General features: G+C 35.2%; 1 protein-coding gene across 3 annotated transcripts; it reads right to left on the reverse strand.

Moving 5' to 3' along the window:
• Positions 1-573: 573 nt before the first annotated feature.
• Positions 574-20,339, reverse strand: LOC121987390 (carbon catabolite repressor protein 4 homolog 3-like). Of its 3 annotated transcripts, none has more exons than XR_006113562.1 (14): positions 20,055-20,339; positions 13,575-13,854; positions 7,037-7,200; positions 6,890-6,955; positions 6,274-6,326; positions 6,117-6,198; positions 4,683-4,769; positions 3,040-3,132; positions 2,689-2,721; positions 2,527-2,603; positions 1,472-1,571; positions 1,309-1,394; positions 1,151-1,208; positions 574-1,014 (listed from the first exon to the last, which is right to left on the reverse strand). XR_006113562.1 is itself a non-coding variant. In XM_042541208.1 (14 exons), exons 1-14 carry the CDS (start codon positions 20,088-20,090, stop codon positions 883-885), a joined length of 1,374 nt encoding a protein of 457 aa, XP_042397142.1. In that variant the 5' UTR covers positions 20,091-20,336; the 3' UTR covers positions 574-882. The 3 variants fall into 3 exon arrangements, 2 of the variants coding, with proteins under 2 accessions (XP_042397142.1, XP_042397146.1); XM_042541208.1 differs by having other exon boundaries at positions 1,151-1,235; positions 20,055-20,336; XM_042541212.1 differs by lacking the exon at positions 13,575-13,854 and having other exon boundaries at positions 1,151-1,235; positions 20,055-20,338.
• Between the last annotated feature and the right edge of the window lie 1,160 nt (positions 20,340-21,499).

Below are 21,499 nucleotides of genomic sequence, written 5' to 3' on the forward strand. Positions count from 1 at the left end.
AATCAATAGGAGGGGTAAAATTGATATTGAGTGCATGATTTCATCATTTTTTTAATTTTAGGTATGTGATTTGAATATTCAAGAACTTCAACTACCTGATTTGAATATTCAAGAACTTCAACTAACTGGTTCAGTAATTTGCCATTATTACTTTGTTATATTTTCATCGGCCAAGCAAACTACTTGTGCTTTTTTAGACATATTGTAAAGAATGTGCATTTCCACTTGAATTGAATGGTACGAGATGAAATTATGAGATATTACTGCATTGTTATTGTATCCTTTCTAATAATCTTGTATTACATATTTATGTAGCATTTGAAATTCTGAGATATTAGAGCATTAGCATATAGCAAAATAAAACTACATACAATAAATCCAATGCGATTCTTTTCCAGGACTCTGCATTAGAAACTTCATGCACCACCGAAGTATCCTTTTATTTCTATTTTACACTAACATCTCTATGATAATCCAACTTTACAACCTGAATATTGCTCAAGATAAAGAAGACAAAAGGATTAATACACAACGTTAAGTGGCAATTGATAGCAAGCCAAAGGAATTCTGAAATAGTTCCAACAAATTATAAGCGATTCAGATTAAATTTTAAAAAGGTTTGTACATAATAATTTCAACATAATTTATGTACAGCAAACCTAACATGAAAAATAAAAAAACGAAATACGTATTGGAAGATCCTTGAGTTAGCACTTGAATAGTTGTACTTGAAGCCCAACCTTGTTCGTAAAACCCGCATTGGCCGTGATCTTCAATTTGAATTGTTTCCTTACAGAACTATCAATTATAATCCATGGTTCCTAGGTTGCTGCTGAATACCTAGGATCAACACCAACATACATCTTAAGTTAATACCTAGTATCATTTTAAATTGACTTTGGAGGTAACAGTGCCTTCATCATTGCTGCTTTCATCGGTCGATCGTATTTCTATTTCTTTGCTTTCTGTGAACACCAACTCAGCTACAAGGGATAAGTGGTCACTTCCAATATCCTGAAAAAGGAATGGATTCAAGATGCATTTAGTGTCATCAGACAATCTAATTACTGACACAATTTATTCAAACAAACTTGGGAGCACTCCCTTCACAATTGAAAGAAAGTGACACTTAAGTTTTGTTCTATTATACCTGGCAAGGTAGACCACCAAGCATTCTCAGCGTGTCCAAGGGCAGTGTATCCAGAACTCTGGTACAAGTAAGTCCAGTTGAGTACCTAGATTAAGAGCAACTTATCAAAACAGAAATATGAACTTGAGAGTAGAATGCTGAGAAAGAGATGAATTCACCAGATATAGTCAACAGTTCCAAGAAACTTGGAGTGGTAGCTAGTGGCTAGTGGTTCACCTAGATAATCTCTCGTCATTGCAGTACTCTGCAAACAGCGTGCAAATTCTGACAGAAATATAGGATGGAGGGGGGAAAAAATAAGAGAGATTAAGAAGAATGAACCTTGATAGTAGCATAAGAGCTTTGCAGATTCAAGTCATGTGTAATTAGGGAATGAGGTGAACCATTTGCCAACTCCTTACCAGTCCAATAATAATTTAGACTGCAACAAAAACTAAAGATGATCAAATGGGCATCACTATTTTGGGAAAATCAAGAGAATGCCCCAAATTTTGGGGGAAAAAAAAATCAAAAGGGCATCCCTATTTTCAAAAACAACAAGAAGCGCCCCTTAACATTTGTCTACCCCAAATACTGTTATCTTCTACCTCCACCTCCAACGTTATCCCCATCTCCTGAACATTGTCTTTGTTGAAGCTTGAAAGCAGCTCTCCACCCCCACCCAATTAGATTGTCACCATCTTCCAGAGCACTTGTGCATACCTCTATGCCTTCGCAAGAAGAATCTGTCCAACCTGAACAACGAAGAAGATACAATTGCCAAAGACTGAGAGCCTTGATGCTGCTTCAGTTTGTCTCAGTTAGATTGGGTGAAGGTCAGGCAGCCACCATTCTATGATGTCATGATCATGTGAGGTGGTCTTTTCGGATGGGTCTAGTGGCTAGCGCATGAGGTGTTGTCACAATAAGGTCTAGGGTTCGAATCTCAGCAAAGCCGAGGTAAATGCCTCCCTTATGTGCTAGTCACTATTCCAAAGACTAGTAGCCGCCCGTGATTTACCTCTTCCGTGTTGGCCCTAGGACGGATTGGCGGAGACGCTGGGGGCGAGCGTATTCGTCTTTTGCCACAATAATCGTGTGAGGTGTTGAGGGTGAACTCGCCAAGGAGTTAGGCAGTGGATGACACCTGCATAGCCAGTGAGGATGACAACTCTGGACACGATGGGAGCAATGTTTTCAGATGTGGGAAGGTGATAGGGATGAAGGTGGAGGTCACAAGATAAGGGTATTTTGGATAGACAATAATTAAAGGGCAGCCATTTGGTGATTTCTAAAACAAGGGTACCTTTTTTATTATTCCCAAGTTGATGTTCTCTTGATTTTTGCTCAAAGAAAAATGAGATATACTTTTATTTAACATAAAAGCTTGTACTTACGCAGACAAATTGCATGAAGCGAACTGGAAATTATTCTGCTCTAGAAATTTTCTTCTGTTGCGCATGTCAACCTTCAGCTGCAGAACTCTTGTTTTCTCTCAATTACAATTTCCCAAGATGAAAACGGCATTTTATTCTATGAGCAACAAATTACTGATTTACCTTGGATGTCAACAAAAAGTCATAGATTGCACTCTGTTAATATGAAGAGAGAAAAGGTCAGCAGCTCCCAATCCCATTAGAATAATGGATTTCTTTTCATGCTTCTATAAGCAACTATGAAAAACCTAAGTTAATAAGTTCACAAGCACTTGAAGAATTGTCATGTTCCATTGGTTACGTGCACTGAAAGGGTAGCTCAAGACTGCCAATAACTGGTATGATATTTAGTTGGATTCATCTTGACAATAATCTCGAGTATATCATTAGCCCTCAAAAGGAGAATATAATGCAGAAGTATGGAGAGATAAACCATATCAGCATAGCATTATATAAAAAATCAGCTGACCATACTTTGGGTGTGCTGTTAAAATCACCAGCAAGTACAACAGGAATTCCACCCCATTTCTCTGAAAGCTGAGTTGCCTTCAATAAAAATCTATAGATCTGAAGAAACAATAAGAAGCTTGAAAATCTTAAATGGAAAAGAAGTAAAATCTTATGGAGGAAATCATCATAAAGATGGACTTAGAATGTTACTGTATAATTATTCATTCAAAAGTAGGGCTTAGTTAAAGTATGATTGTGATTGTATGCACAAAAACGGTAGCTGTGGTCAAACTTACTTTGTTCAATTAAAGGAAAGTGGGATCAACTCTGGTTCATCCAGTTACCATTGATGTAACAGTTCTCAAACAACAATACATGACTTTTTCTTGTCGCCAAAGTCCCCACATGTTATCAAGTACATAGATGAAAAGATTGGTCTCTTTCCTAACAGCTCAAGTTTTTGAGATAAGTAGCAAGCCAATCAAAGCAGGAGGTCGAGTGCAAATCCTATCTAAGATAACATTATCACATCAATTTCATGTGTTGCATTTGGGATAAGACAAATGAATATGGAGTAGTAATAAGTATATAAATATAAAGATTGATCACTTTCCTACGAGCTGAAAATTTTGGAATATCCCTTGAGGACTCTCTCTGTCATGTGCACTACTGATTATTTGTTGATGTCCCAATCTCATGCCATACCAATGTTTTGTCTTATTGTCTAGGATGTTGTCTCTCCCTCCAGTGCTTTTGATGATAAATCTCTCATCTTCATAGCTTCTATGCATGTTGCTTGCAAATTGCAATAAATCATGCTGACTGCAGTTATTACTTATTATTTCTTTCCTCCTTGGATTGATCAAACCATCATCTTTGTGAAGTAACAAGGAAGAGAAGAAGAGAGACTCGGAGGACAATTGGCTTTTTAATAGAAGAGATAAAGCTAAAGAAGAAACGACATGAAATGAAGGAAGAGGAACACAAGAAAAAAACAAAGGGAAAAGGCATAGGAGAGGGAGAATGGAAGGCGTGCAACAACAAAGAATCTCTTAACTAATGGAATCTGACTTCTTTTTCTCCAGCTTTCAGTAAATTATAGGCTATGGGTATTCCAAATACTTCCACTCATTTATGCCCCGGACAACAAGTATATTTACAATGGAGCTAGTAAATTCTTCTCTCTGCAGATAAACAACAGAAACTCCATGCAACCATGGTTGTAGGTGAACGAATGTCAAAGAATATAAAATCATTGTATTATATTTGATATTCTCTTCTCTTTTTCTGTCATAAATCTTGCTACTCTTGGAGGTTGATGAACTCGTATCAGCATTTTTTTTCTCTCCCAGCTCTCCTCCTCCTCCCTAATAGCATTTAATAGAATGCAAGTTTTAATCCGATAGTATTTCTTTCCACACATTTAAGAATTCAAGCTTGTTGATTTACAACAATAAACGAGATGTTAGAATAGATCTTGTTTCTCTTGTTTCCTTTCTTACTAAAAATCAAGTGCCATGTAGCATCTAAAGAAACTTTAAAAACAAGGACTAGGAAAGTCGGAAATAAAAATTATAAAACCCCAAACACATAATAGTAGTGAAAAGATAAAAGAACACATCCAGGAAATTTTTTATAGGTAGATCTTAAAATTTTAAATCACGAACCTGTCCCAGCTTAATATCTCCACGCTTTGGGTTAAACAGCACATGGATGTTTCCAACTACTAATCTCCTTGGATTACCTTTTGATAACTGCCTATAGCAAACGGAGTTCAGAGACAAAATAGCAAGCATGGAGGCTCTTGCATCGTTATATCCAAAAAAACCTATGCCACAGAATATATCACATGTGACATGGCTTGAAGCATGGAAAAGCAAACTCAATTCTCCATTTAGGTTTCTCAAAGAGCTCAAAGATAAAAGCATACATAAAGCCAAAAAAAACTCAAAGATATGAAGATTAGAGGGGGAAAAAAGTTGTTTCACTATTCTAGAAGAGCACAGCTGAGTACAATTTACAGGTATTACTTAATGGGCGATAAAGAAAAGAAGTAATATATTAAAATTGCTGAAGAAAATTATACCGACATTTTTTGTGGAGAGAAAAATCATCATCATGGAGTCCCAACTATTGGAAATCAGTAAATGGATATTCTCTCAGTTGAACTTTATTTTGCATAGTCAATATTTAATAATATTTAAATCAATTAACCACTTAATATTTTAAATAGAGTTTTTTTTTATCTTCCTTTATCTCTTACACTTTCAACACTAATTGTTTCAATTTGTTTAACCAGAAAATCAGCTACTGCCCTTTGAACATTGAACATGTCAATACAATATTAACTTATTCTCTATCATTTCTCATCTATTGGACCATACAAAATGTTCCTGGATAAAAGTTTTTTTTTTAAATTTTTCTCTTTGTAATAATTTTCCCATTTATCTTAAATTCATTAAATTTTATCCATATTGGTTTCTAATTGTTTGGCACTCGATCCGTAAAATATGAAAATTGCTTTACCGGGCATAAGGTGTAGACACAAAATTGCCAAAGCTCCTCTATGTTTTAGTCTCCCACTCTTTACCTTATTAAGGATATCTACATCAAATATCAATATTTTCTCATTGTTGAATCATAGAATCTTCACAATATCTCTATTCAATAATAGATCTAAGATATCTAAAACTCCTAAGTGAATTTCATGTTAATCCATTTTAATTATTCCTTCTATTCTTTTCTTATTACTAAAATTATATCTTATATATTTGGTTTCAACAAGCAGCAAAAAATTAAAGAAAAGAATTAAGAATGTATGTCTCATTGCTCTGTTTTTCTTTTATTTAACTAGGTCATGCACTTAAGCTATTTGCGTCAGTTGCTAATCAAACCTTTTTCCACCAAAAATTTCAGAAAAAAAATGTTGTTAGCTCTCTAATAAATAAAAAACAATATGCTCCAAATATATAAGATAACAGGTTCTAATAAGATACATGTCTCCTGCATATGTATGACTTTATTTGTATAGGGACAGTTAAAGATAGAATGTACAGGTTCTAATAGGAAAAGTCTTCTTTTCCTACTTGTTGCATAATTACCTCGAAAACAAGGAGTTGGGCCACATTATCACGAAGGCCAAAAGACCTAAACTCGATGTTGTCTGCCTCAAGTAATTTAAACCTGCAGTAAATCAACCATAACAAGAATTGATATAAGGTTCAATAAAAGCAGAAGAATAAAACAAAATTTTGGCACCTCTCAGCTTTCCAGAAAAGAGCACATCCATCCTTAGCCCATCCAGTGCGACGCTGACATTCAAATATGCATCTATGATTTCTTATGAAGAATTTTACATTATTAAAAGCTTTACATAACACATGACATAGACATAGCAACATGGAGGAATCATCCGGTTTGACCAACATTTGATATTATCAACCATATGGTTTTGTCCGGTGGTGGAATGTCACTCTAGGGTAGGAGTTTCCTAAGAGGTAACCCATCCCAGGTATGCTCCATGCTAAACACACTTATGTTCTTGCGAAGAAGCCAACCAATTCCACCAAAAGGCATCTGATTGTTGAAAGTACAAATGACTTATTTAAGGCAAGTTACAACCATAAAGCAACCACACTTCCCTTGCTTTACATTCCAAACTTTGTAAGGGTGAATTTGGACAAGTATGTGTTGGTGGACAGAATCCTATTGAAAATGTGAATTCTATCACTTATTTAAATGCAAAATATTTTTACAAAACCCCTCATTTGTTAGGCTAAATGTTAGGCTATGAAGCAAGCACATGAGCTTATGGCGTGTTATAGTTAATCATTGCAGATGATTGAATCCCTCATTGGTTAGAGGATATTTTTACCTTATAATGACCAATATAACCTTTTCTCTTCAAATATGCTGAGATATCTTCATAATTATCTACTTCCTGAAAACATGAGAAGGTAACCTTATTTTGAAAGGCAATTAATGGACAAAATTTAAATGAATGAAGTTATAGGGGACTCACTTGAAGGCACAGTAAATCGCCATTCAAACTATCAATTTCATGGAAGATGAACCTCTTCCTTGAGTTCCAATTCATGATATCCAAAGGAATGTTATGATAAAGTTCACCATGTTTGGAAGCATTATTATCTCCCAGGATATTGTATGAAATAAGCATAAAATAGTCTAAGCAAAGAAACAAAAAAACACATTTTATAATATCAAACATTTCAACGATTAATAAAGGTTTTTGCAAAAAATATATATATAACTTGCTTTCTAATTGTTAAATTACAAAGAACAAAAGAAGATAATACTACAAATTGAAGTATAAAGTATCCAAGATATATTAATCTCTACTAGATAGCAAGGAAGATCCATTAATCTAAGAATGCCATGACTAAAGTACACGACTCAATACTCATCCCACTGAAAAAGCATATTTATACAGGATTATTAACTTGTGTATGATACAAATTTGTGTAATGCATCCTCTAGTCATGTCCAAAACTTTGGTGGTTTTCAAACACTTGTTTACATAGATATTACTTTTCTGCATCAGAAATTGTTTTGATCAAATATTGCACTATTTAATCAAATTGTAAGTTATATTTATGGGTAATCTCTAAGCGAACACCTAATGGAAGAATAGATAGAATTAAAGCAATGTTCTTTTTTATTTTTATTTTAATTAACGGGATATCCATATTGTTATAAGAACAAATTCAAAATCAAAGTTTAAAATTTCGAAACCGTATCGTGCCGTGCCGATATAGCTTCGGTATTTTTTAAATATAAAATATATTAATTAAAAAATAAAATATTTAACATAAATATTTAAAAAATAAATAATATTAAAAATAATTTTTTAAAAAAAGGAAAAGATATGAACATAGATAAATAAATAAATAAAAATTTTATCATAATTTTTAAATTAAAATAAATGAAATATAAAATTAATTAGATAATTTTATTAGGGTTTAATAAAGTCTCTTTAAATTATCTCGATCATAGCTAGGAGTTGATTAAAATAATTAACCTAAGTTTAATTAAAAAAAATCCAAAATCCGACATCACTCGCGAGCTCGCGCGACTTCGGCGTTGCCACGGCGGGGTTGTGCGACCCCTCAGCCATGGTCACGGGGATCGAGTGACTCGTCCGATGCGATCGCGGTGGTCGTGTGACTCCTCTGTAGCAACCGCAGGTCGCGCGACACCTCCGCGGCAACAACGAAAGGGTTATGCGACCCCTCCACTGCTGTGCGGGGTCGAGCGACCCCTCTGTTGCGACCATGGGGTCGTGCAACACGTTGTAGCTGTCGCGGGTTTGGTGCCGAGTCGTGCCGGTCGCAGGGCAGAACAAGATGTTTCGCCCGTTTCGACCGTCTCGGTACGACACTTTAAACCATGTTCAAAATAATATCTTTTTTTACTTTTTCTTTTAATAAGGCTAATCAACACCCTCTTCTTTAGTTTTAGAAGCAACCAATAAAAATTGAAACCTTCTTTAGAAACCACAGAAAATCGAAGAAAATTCTCTACCAACCAAATACCATCACTAGTACAAGCTTTTTTTTCTTTACTTTGCTCTCTTCAAGAGCTATGCCCTCTCTCTTTGCACAATACTAGCTTTTTTCCTTTACTTTGCTCTCTTCAAGAGCAATCCCTCTCTCTTTGCCCAACTCCTTTGCTTCAACAGAGAGCAATCATGATTTGGATTTGATTCTGCATCTACTATATATAATGCCATGCATCATTCTCTGTCTTCACAATACCATAATTATTTTTCTCCTGCATCATACTTAACTTTCTCCAAACCTATTGCTGCAACAACTACAATGGAATCTATTTCCACGAGTTGCCTGATGGATATTTTCAACTTGTTGAAGGCTTGTTGCTCTCAGTCATGCAATTATATCATGACCTATGAGGGGACCTTTAGCTCCTTGGTCAGTGAGGTTGGCCAACTCAAGGACAAGAGTTCTGATGTCAGGAGAGACATTGAGGCAGCAAAAAGGGATGGCCTGACTCCCAGGAGCGAAGTGCTTGGGTGGCTCAGCTCTGTGCAACACATGGAAGATGAAGCCAAGTCAATAGAGGGAAAATACAATCAAAAGATCAAGTGTTTGTGCAGTTTCCCACTCAACGTTTGTTCTATCTATCCCCTCAGAAACAGAGCTGAAGCAACACTTGCAACAATCAGAGAGCTCAAACAAAGTGCAGAGTTCACTAAGCTCGCAGATAACCAGAATCTTATCCACTCCATCAAGATGCCAATCCCCAAAACAATTGGCATGGACAAGGTCTTCGAGGAGCTTCGATGCCATGCCAAAGATGAAAGTTTGAGTGTGATTGGCATCCACGGAATGGGCGGTGTGGGCAAGACGGCACTCTTGAGAAGACTCAACAATGATTTCCTGAGTGAAACGAGTGAAACAGAGGTAGATGTGGTTATCTTCCTTGAGCTATCAATAGACTATAAGATGGAGGAACTCCATAGGTCTTTATTCAACCGACTGGGTTTGACATGGCAGGATGAGGCCACACACAGAGACAGAGCAGCCAAATTATATAGAGTCCTGAGGAAGTTGAACTTCATATTGTTACTTGATAATTTATGGGAGCCGCTAAATTATCAGGTTGTTGGAATTCCACTTCCTGAGCTTCCATCAAAGTGCAAGATCATATTCACAACCCGAACAGAAGACACTTGCAGTCATATGGGCACAGAGAAGATGATTAAAGTGGAATGCTTAGAAGAGGAGGCAGCCTGGAATCTCTTCAGAAATAGCGCAAGGATGGATGTCATTGACACCAACGTGATTATACTGGTCATGGCGAGAGCTTTAGTCAAAGAATGTGGCGGCTTACCTGCAGCTCTCATTATCCTGGCACAAGCAATGGCACCAAAAAAGACTTTGGAAGAGTGGATGCATGCCTTGACCATCATGAAGGACACACCACACCAACTTCCTGGTATGACAAATAATGTTTTTTCTATCCTGAAACTAAGCTATGATCGTCTATCTAGTGACAACTTGCGAGTTTGCGCCTCCTATGGTGCATTAGTCAAACAAGGATGTTGGATCAGCAAGCATAACCTTAGGAATTTGTGGCAAGGTGAAGGGATTATTGATAATGTGCAGAATCTAATGGATGCTGACAACAAGACACAGTTTCTACTTGGCATACTACATGCAGCATCTGTAACCGTAAGGGTTCATGATGACTACTTCACGATGCATCCCATGACCCGGGCCATGATATTGTGGGTGGAACGTGAGTGCGGGAAGAAGGAGAACAAATGGTTGGTGCTGGATAGGGAGTTGGTTGAAGAAGCTCCGGTAGCTGAGAAATGGCAAGCTGCAGAGAGAATATCACTTGGGGGCAACAAAATCAGCGACCTCCCAAAAGCACCTCAATGTCCTGATTTGATTTTTCTGGATCTTCAGTTTAACAAACTTCTCAACACGATTCCAAATGGCTTCTTCTTGCACATGCCTCACCTCAAAATCCTTGATTTGCGAGAGACTCCTATAGAGGAGCTCCCGGTAAGCATTGGTAATCTGGTGCAACTACACTTTCTTGAACTATCCAGAACTAGGATTACTTCTTTACCTAAGGAGATGGCTGCGTTAGTAAATCTCAGACATTTGACATTGTCATCCACGACATCTTTGAGAATCATTCCTGACCAACTAATCTCCAGTCTTCGAGAATTGCAATGGCTTAACATGGTGGACAGCTACAGTGGGTGGAGGGAAGGACACACTTTGGAAGGAGGTGTTAGTTTCGAAGAGCTGGAAAGCTTGAAGAGATTAAAAGTCATTGGGATCACAGTCAGCACGCTTGCTGCTCTTCAAAACCTCTGTGACTCTCCAAGACTGGCAGCATTCACACATTGGCTCCATATAGAAGGGTGTCAAGATTTGACGATGTTCAATATCCCATCCATGGATTTTCATGCGGAAACTATGCCCAGACTAGCTCGTATCCAGCTTCATGCAATGAGTGAGCTAGAAGAGGTAGTAATTGGCAATCTTCAGCCTATTCTTCTACCTCTACAAGAGCTTCGACTTTCGAGTCTCCCAAAAGCAAAGCTGGTCTGGCGGGCTAGGTTCCCTAATACTCTTCTTGCACTAAAAATTGAGGATTGCAGGGCAATAGATAGATTGATCAAATTGGAGGGACAGGGAAATGGTAGTGGGGAGAGAGTTATAACAATCTTCCCTCATCTCCACACAATGGTGATACGGCGGCTACCAGAATTGAAGAGTTTGAGTGATGGGGAACAAACATTAAATTTCCCATCGTTGAAGACTATTGCGGTGGAAGATTGCCCCAAACTTACGATGCTTACATTGGTTGCTGATGGGCTGAAAGAGATCATGTGTGAGAGATCATGGTGGGACCAGCTCAACTGGGGCGACGAGAGAACCAAATCCTTCCAACACCTCTACAAACCCATGTATATTGATGGTAACTTCATCCCGAGTATGTAAAGAATGTAGGCATTTGGTACAAATATTGTGAAAGTCTACTCAGTACTAACTTTAATTTTATGAGAGGTATGAGTGTCATGTATTTGAGAGTTTGATTATGTCATATTTTTTAACATTGTTTCACGCTTCATGGCTTGAGTATTAAACATACAGGGATTTGCTCAATTGAGCAAGATCGATCTATTTAGACAAATTCAGATGACACAATAGGGGAATTGGTCAACTAGGTCAGTGAACTGAGTGGCATAATCACTCTTTTCTTTTTTTAACAATACCTATATGTGCCTAGTTTACCAAATTTTATCTATTATTTAATTATAGGGGAGGTAGGTGGAGAGTTGGAAGGAAATGTAAGGATTTAAAAACTTGATTACTTCAGATGAGGAGAGGAGAGGAAAGATACTTTACATCCAATCCTTTCTGCTAAATACTTGAACAGAAAAAACAGGTGGAAAGAAAGAGATATTTAACTTGATTGTTCATCCTAAAGTTTCCTAAATGAACAAAACATTGATCATCTTCTTTTGGGAATATGACTGATATGATAAGAGGAGAAACCCATATACCCAATTGGAAAAAAAGGAAGACTCAATCTGACCAGCCAAGCAAGCGGGAAGAAGCATTCAAGAGGCATGAGAACTGACTGGGCACTTGAATTGGCAGGCCAAAACATCCAGGTAATACAATTGAAGAAGCAAATTGGCTAAGCTATGGAAGAACACCATAAACATGTAAATAGCATCATTCTTAATTAACAATCTAAAAGAGAGGAATTCATCACAATTTCTAATCAATCAAATATCTAATCCGTTTTCTTCTTTTAAAAAATTTAAGATGTCATTAATAAGAATAACAATAAAGAAGTATTTTATTCAACAGATACTAGCGGTTTTCATTTGAGACATAGTTATTAAAAGTGCTCACCTTGTTGTGCCTAGGCTCAAGGCGCAGCTAGGCGAGCATCTTGCGCCTCATCGCCTTAAGCGTGCTCCTTGTGAGAGGAACCGAGCGCACTTAAGGCGTTTGATCTTACGAAACCGATAAAAATTCAATTATACAAATTTGAAACATCCCGTGATGATGATAATGATATGATTGAGAAAGATGATAAAGATTTAAATGATTTAGATATTTGAAGTTTTTTAAAAAATTGAATTATGTGTATAACGTATTTATTTACTAGTGAATTTTATATTTACATTAGTGTATAATATTTTATCCATTATAGTTTTGTTAGTGAAATATTTTAGTACAAATTCCCTATACATGTTTGAATTGTAAAAATTTATATCTAGAGTGCCTTACTTTAGTAAGGCATGCGTCTCACTTTGTGTATTGCACCTTAGGCCCCACAACACTTATATGCTTTTAGACACCTCATGCCTTAAATAACTATGATTTGAGATAGCAACAACATGACCTAACTAACAAGAAAGTATTAAACTAGAACAAGAATTTAGAGAACTAACTTATGGAGGGTTCAGTTCAATGTATGAGGTCTGAAAACGTGCCTTTGGAGTGGCAATCAGAATAATCACAATACTCAAGTCTTGACGATCAAATTAAGATCTAATGTAACAATGAGTTAACTCAGATCTTTGGGGGAAAAAATCTAGTCTTAATGGGGTTTCTCTCAAGCAACATATTGAGATATACCAAGCCCTCTAAAGTCTTGATAGATTTTGGGAAACAAGAAACATTACAAGTCACGAGGCTGAAATAGGCAATAATTTGGCTTTAAGATGAAAAGATTTCCACAAACAACAATACAAATATGAATCAAATTATTCAATTCTTCAATAAATTCCCAATAAAGATTGTACCCAAGTTTTATAGAATAAAATAATTGGTTTATTTTCTTCTTGTTCAAGAACTCAAGAAGTGATCAACAAGAATCACCATAAGAAGTGTATTCTTGGATAGGTATGACTCGTCCTCATTTTAAATGGCAACAACATACCCTAAGTATCAAAATAACATTACTCTAGAACAAGAATTTAAGGCTCAACTAACATAAATAAGGAGGGTCCTTTTTATGTATGATATCTGAAATAGTACCTTTGGAGTGGCAATCAAAATGATTGCAACCCTCGCCTTGGATCCATCGTCGAACAGGCTTCAAAGAATGATGAAACTCCCCCTTTCTCCTCCTCGGATTGGACCAACGGCGATCGAATGGCATTGGCAAGTCTGGTGTTCCCTTAACACAACACGCGGGAACCCGTTTAGTTGGGATAACGCATTTGAGAGACCGTCGGTGAGACATCATGGCAAGTGGGGTGACGGTGCTTCTAAAACACAAAACCTCATGCCACATTCTTTCACTGGATCTTCTCCCCTGTGCCAATGTCACCCATCCAAGAAATACAAAAATAATGTTGAACTAATTAATCTTAATATAATCACATCATACAATATTATTTGCGAGGGAAAATGTGATTTAATCCCTTAGCCTTCAAAATTATTTTCAATGTTTCAAAAAAAATAAAATATTTTCTATAATTTTGAATTTCTTTGGAACAACTTCATTTAATACTGATATGGCAAACACGTGAAACTCCCGTGCTAATAATTGGCAAGATTGATTAAACATGTTTTTATTAGTAATTAAGAATAAAATGATTCAAACTTTAAATTCCATAAGTTTTTTCTAAAATTTTAGAAATTTAAAGTTTAAACAGAAGAAATAATACTAAGGGTGGTTGAATGAATTTTCCATATTAGTAAAGATTATTTGCACAAAACCCATTTTATATGATAGATTGATATTGGTGAGAATAATTTAATTCACTCTATTTTTTTTTCTAAATTATCTTTCATTGTTTTAAACTTGTGCAAATGTCTTAAAAGTGGCACTATCCAAAATGATAAGAGCTTGAAAGTTATTGTCAATACTTTGTTTGGGATCGATATTCCCTTTTATTAAATTATACATTTTCTTCCATCTATATTATTTGAAAATGTTTGTCTATATGACTTTTAAAATCTTAAAATTACCTTGAGAGCTATATTTTCATTGATAAAATAGTGGGCATGTCAACCATGCAAAATTTGACATGCTATTATTCAGCTAGACGAAATAAGGATGATAAAATTTATATTTAGCTAGATGAAATAATGATGTTGTCATTAATGATTGAAGACACAACATTATAAATAGATTTTTCTAAAAGTTTGACACTTTTTTACCAAAAAAAATTAAAACTTCGAAAATGAAAAAGTGTATTATGAAGCACACAATAAAATTGTTCCTATTAATAGTGACTATTTACGAAAGGGAACCTTGACGCAATGGTAAAGTTGTTGCTTTGTGATCAAAAGGTCACGGGTTCAAATCCTAGAAACAGCATCTTGCAAAAAGCAAGGTAAGGCTGCATACAATGGATCCTTACCCGGTACCCCACATAGTGAGAGCTTCGTGCATCGGTCTGCCCTTTAATAATGACTATTTACCCAAAAGCCCTTTATACTAAGGAATATCCCTCAAAGTCATAGAGCTAAGAGATGTGATAAGCTTATTTGTTGTGTAATCTATCCACAAATCATGTTAACTTATTTGTGATTTGTGAAACATTAAAAGAGAAATCATAATTTTAAAAATAGATATAGGATATAGTTGTACAAGAAAGTACTACTATTTTACAATAAGCGAGAAAGTGGATAAGGACAATAGTTCTCCATAGTAAGGTTTAAAATTTTGATCCGTATCGAGATTTTAGTCCTAGACCGGAACGATACGATTTCGATATCATATCGTATCATGCCGATATAGTTTCGATATTTTTTTTATTTATATATAGTAATTATAGATAAATATATTTATTGTGTATAATTTAAAAATAAGGTATATACTGATTTTATATAAGTTCTCCATTATTAAACAACTTAATATTGTTATAAAAAATAATTAAATATAATTTTCTTTAAAAAAACAATTGATGTATAAATAACTTGAATTAAAATTGATACATCATAATATCATAATATGTTACCTTACTAAAAGGAGTGACTTAGATAACCTTTTACATCACAATCAAATGGAAGCAATGCTTCTTGTACTATTTTACTTAGATAACCTTTATAATTTTCCAATATCCAGATTAAATAATCATAATTATATAAATTAATACAAAATACTATTTTATATATAATAATCATATAAATTAATTATTTGTTTATTTAATTAATTAATAATTTAAATACTATATATTTAAAATAGTAAAAAAATTAGAATATCAATTAAACATTAAAACAGTAAAAAAATATAAAATAATTAATATATATATAAGAATATAAATTTGATTTATTATAATTTTTATAAAACATTTAAATTTTTTTTAGAATTTTTAAGAATTTTTAAAATAGTAAAAACAATTTCAGAATATTATTTAATAAAATTTATTAATCTATTTAAAATTTTAAATATATTTTTTATATTTTATTGGGATAATTTAATTAGGGTTCATGAAAGTCTCTTTAAAATATCACAATTAAGTGGGAGTGAGAATTGTTTGATCACGCCCGACACCTGCAACTACCCCGGCGCCCGCGACGCCTCCGACGGCCCACGGATGCCTCCGACGACGCCGGAGGCATTCAGTGACACCTCCTGCGGCACTAGAGGCGCTTCCGACATAGACCCGACCGAGTCTGGCCTGGACTAGGCTCGGACCCGTAACCGGGTCAACAAGCCTGTTGCCCGTTAACCCAGTTCGCCAGGTCGAAACGGAACCGACCTGGTAACTTGCCGGACTGGTTCCGGTTCTTTTGGTGCAAAACCAGCGGACCACCAGTTCGGCCCGCCGATTCAACCTTTTTTTTTAAACGGCTTGAACCGGCGGTTAACCGACGGTTCCTAGCCGTTGGGGGAGGGGAGGGGGGGGGTTTAGGTATTTTTTTCAACGGTTAGGATCATTTGACTGTTTTTTTATCAATGGCTATGATTTAGTGTCCGTTACTATCAAAACTCTATAAATAAAGAGCTCATTTCATCATTTTCACACACATCTTCTCTACTCTTAATCTCAATTTCGTATTCTCTACACGCTTTCGTTTCCAATTTTCTATTACAATGGAAGGAGGCCGCGGAGATGCATCATCTTGAGCTCGGAAGGGAAAGGAAATAATGAATACGCGGGAGGAGGACCCCAACATTCAATCCACCAATGATGAGATCGAGCATCTTATGAATCCGACACCCGAAACACAAGGAAATACCGATGCAATTACTTCTAAGGTTCGGGAACTTCCTCTTCTAAAGTCTTCTATTTTCACTAAACATTTTGAGAAGGTCACTCTCCCGTCGGGAGAAATGCGTGCAAAATGTAAGCACTACAATGCTTCCTACAAATTCCAAGTCAGCGGTGGCTATGAATCATTAAAATGACATGTAGAAACAAAGCACCTGACAGAATATGGACTCGACCGTTCTCAAACACAATTATCAAGATTTTCTTCAACTAGCAGTAGTACCGATTCCAGTTTATTTTTATATTCAGATAATAAATTAAGAGAATTATTAGCTAAATTTGTTTCCATAGAACATCTTTCTTTTAGTTTTGGATCTAAATGCACATTTGAAGATTTTTGTAAAGAATCTTTTAATCTATGTGTTAAACGTGTTTCTAGAACTACACTTACTCGTACAATTAAAAAATTAGTAAAACAAGGATAAAATAATTTAATTGATGAATTTAGAAAATTAGATAATAAAGTTTATTTATGTTCCGATATTTGGAGTGATCATTGGCAAACACATTCATATATGGGTGTGACTTGCCATTGGATCGATAACTCTTGGAATCCCCCAAAAAAATTGTTAGCTTATAGAGTTTTTGATGAATCACATAATGCTCATAACATCGCACAATTATTATGCTTAATTTTAGAAGAATATGACTTAACTCATAAAATATTTTTAATATCATTAAATAATGCTAGTTCCAATAGCGCTTGTATAGATGATCTAAAATTTGTTTGTCAATATATTATTGGCGGTTTATTTTTTCATATTTGTTGTGTATGTCATGTTTTAAATTTATGTGTTCAAGATGGATTAAAATTTTTATAAAGTTATATTAAACCAATTAGAACTGCAATTTCTTATTTATGGTCTCATCCATCTATAATGAAATAATGGGATAGATTTTGTAAAACTAATGGAATGAGACCTAAAAAATTTCCACGTGATGTACCAACACATTGGAATTCAACATACCAATTATTACAAGATTCATTTGAATATAAAGAATTATTATATTCATTTTTTGCACAAAATACTAATACTAATATATATTTATTTTCACAACAATGGAATATTTGTAGTAGTATTTGTGAAATTTTAAAAGTATTTAATGATGCAACCGAACAACTTTCCGGTATTTATTATCCCACTGCTCAATTAGTTTTAGAAAAATTTTCTAATATAGTATTAGTTTTAAATGGATATATTAATAATGAATCTTTATCTCCTTGCATCTTAGTTATGAAAATTAAATGGGGGAAAATTTATTTTATTCTTGAAATTTATTTAATTACATTTGCTTTAGATCCTATATTTAAATTAGAAGTTTTACAAAAAATGTTAACTTTATATTATGACGCTTTAATTCCAATTAAAGATTCTTCTTTTCCTGATTCAGTTAATATTATATATAATGTTAGAATTTATTTATATGATATTTATAATCAATATTATGCAAAATATGTAATACAAATTAATATTTCTGAAATACAACAAACTACTAGTAGTAATTTAAAACTTACAAAAACACAACTTTTATTAAAAGAACAGACAAAACGTCCACGAGGATCCTTAAGTTCCATGTAGGAACTTGAGAATTATTTTACGATTTCTTTTGATTTTAATGAAGCAGATAGCGAAAATTTCGATATCTTAAAGTGGTGGTCACAGAAGACTCAAAGCTTTCCCGTCCTCTCCGTGATCACCAAAGAAATTTTAGTTTGTCCAGTGTAACTGTTGCTGTGGAGCAGACGTTCAGTGTCAGCGGCAATATATTAGATGAACGACGATCAACTTTATCTCCCAACTCATTGGAAGCCCAAGCATTACTGGACGATTGGACAGAGCGGAGAAAAGAATCCAAGGAATGCAACTTTCAGATGATGAAGTTGAAGATTTTGATACTGAAGGAACAAATACGATAGGAACGGGAAATGGAAGTGAGTGACAATGTAAAAGAACTACGTGAACTTTGATTCCCCTAAGAGGATACGTGCAACTTAAATAAGTGCAAGCCCTTTTTTCCAATAAATTTTAATTTGCAATTTGTAATTTGTAATTTTTAATTTTTTTAATATAATAATCTTGAACCGTGGCGAACCGTGAACCGGCGGTTTTGAACTGTGAACCGTAACCGTCTTGGATGGTTAAGGTTAAGGGTCGACCTGCCTGGAATCGTCGAACCGGCGGTTCCGAACTGACGGTTCCGAACCTCGAACCGTCGATTCCGAACCTCGAACCGTCGATTCCGAGCCGTGGTCAAGTCTATTCCGACGGCGCCGGAAGCATCACGGGACGCTTTCGACGCCGCCAAAAACGTCGCATCGCGACGCCTCAAGCGCTCGCAATGTTTAGGTGCCCTGCAAAGCTTCCGGCGGCACCAGAAGCGTCTCGTGACGCTGCTCATGTTGTCACGAGCACGACTCCTCCTACGAGTGATGCAGGACGCGACGAAATCTTCGTTAGTTCGGTGTCGATTTCGGTGCATCCGTTCCACCCGGCACGGAACAAAATTTTGAACTATGCTCCATAGTACTAAAAAACAATACTCCTTATACTTATTGGCGTAAATTTAGTAATCTTATAATCATTAGACAAGTTTCAATTTTAATTATGAATAATACATTTTTAAATACAAAAAAATAGATTAATTATTTGTAAATCATATTCGTCATTAATGCAATTAATTACAATGCTTTTTTAATTCATGGATTATTTAAAAAAAACAATTATAAAGATGAGACAATGAAGATCGATACTTGTGCAATTTGGGATTGTGATAAAGAAGAGTCTTATGTATGCAAAGAGGGATCTTACTATTATGATTCCTGGGGAGGAAATTATAGAGATAAGAGCATAATGGAGAAATTCGCTTATTATTAAGCTTTATGAGAAGAAGTAACTAATACCTACTTGAAGAACCGCAGCCTATACCTATCTCGACCCACATCCAATCTAAAAAAATTAATACTCAAGTGCTACAACTAAACTGCATCATCGCACAACTTCAACCGAGTTTCAATGTCAAGAAATAATCATCGATTGGTTTCCCATAATTTCCATACATCTACATACACTCTGCTCGATCTGTTCACGAAAGACATATCGTTCATTGTTTGACTGCAGGACAGGGACTAACATGGACACCCTATTATAAGCCTCGCACTAAACATCACTAGTTGAACTAATCATTGAAATACGAAATTTCTGGTTATTCTTGCTTGGGAAAATATAAGAAAAAAAGGCAAATCAAAAATAGAGAAGGGCAATGCATCAAACATGGGGAAAAAAAGCACCTGGGAGACAAAAGGATCTGCATCGGCGAATATCATGAAGGAGATGGAGACAGCAAGGGTTTGTTCTAATGATCGGAAGATCCATTCTCGGTGTTCCCGGTTGAGAAAGAAAAAAACCCAAAATCTAAACCCAAAAAAGCATCGACTAGAGAGGAAGAAAACAAGTCACCTGGGAGAGAGAAAGGATTGACGTCGGTGAACACCTGAGGCAAATGGCGACCACAAGGGCTTGAAGAACGAGATCGGGACTCGCGGGGGCGGACGATAGAAGAAGTCGAAATGTGGCGCACAGATTCACGTAGATATATGTGTAAGATAATTTAGGAATATTTTTAGATATCTCTTTCTTGATATTTTGCTTTTTTATTAATTCGTAATCTCAAATTGCCAAGAAATTATTAAATGGTGTTTTTGTTGATTTTATTTTCCAATTTATGTTAATTAATCGTAGTTGACAAGTCTAACTTTAGTTAAAAAAATTATCCATTAATTTACTAAATCTGAAACTCCATCGGGTAAAACTAAGAAAGCATCCTCCTAGCTTACGCCATTGTCCGGGCACCAATGCATATTCAAATGACTTATATTTTAATTACAGATAAATGCAGTTAAATTTATTGACTAATCTTAAGATAAATGGTTCAATTTTACAGAATTTTTTTTTATCAATTATTAATATTAATAAAAAAATACTCATGACATATGGTTAAGAAATTTAATATTTTTTTAGTTGTGCGTCTCATTTAGAATGAATATTTTTATAAATGTACTATAGCTGAAATCTAATCCTAGATGGTTGGCGATTGTGACTTATATTTGAATTAAGCTTACGTTTTAGGTAGGAAAGGACCAAAGAATCGAAAGTAAAATGGAACCGTGTTGTTCGTTGTTTCCTCGTATGGTTATAAAAAAGTTCAAAATTGTTCCTTTTTTTTTATGTTTTTCAAATATTCTAAAATTAATTTAACAAAAATAAAACTCTGATTTTGTTCTGTTGTAAAAAAATAAAAATCATTTCTTTCACTCGGCCGACAAAGGAGTGGCCGAGCAGATCACCCAGCGGATCGGATGAATGGACATCGTGAGTCAGTCGGACGAATGGACAAACCCATAGTCAGTTGTTTCGGTCGGCAGGAAAACGAGCCGCTTGGATCGTTCGTCCGACGCAAGAAATGACATTACATATGAGGAGACGAGAAAACAAAAAAGAACACTCCGTCTATCATTAAATATGAAGAAGTCAAGATAAAAAAATACACTCCATCTATTATTAATGCACTGAAGTCAAGACAAAGAAGTCTTCTTCTGGTAATTAATATCATTAAATAAGGGTAAATAAACGATCACAAAGAAAGGTATAAAAGAGTATTCTAGATATGAAGAAAGGTAAGATTTATCTATTTCTTGATTACTCATTCTCTCTTCCTAATTCTAACTTGAGCATC

This window comes from Zingiber officinale, chromosome 1B (genome assembly GCF_018446385.1).
Source record: "Zingiber officinale cultivar Zhangliang chromosome 1B, Zo_v1.1, whole genome shotgun sequence".
Classification (NCBI taxonomy): domain Eukaryota; kingdom Viridiplantae; phylum Streptophyta; class Magnoliopsida; order Zingiberales; family Zingiberaceae; genus Zingiber; species Zingiber officinale.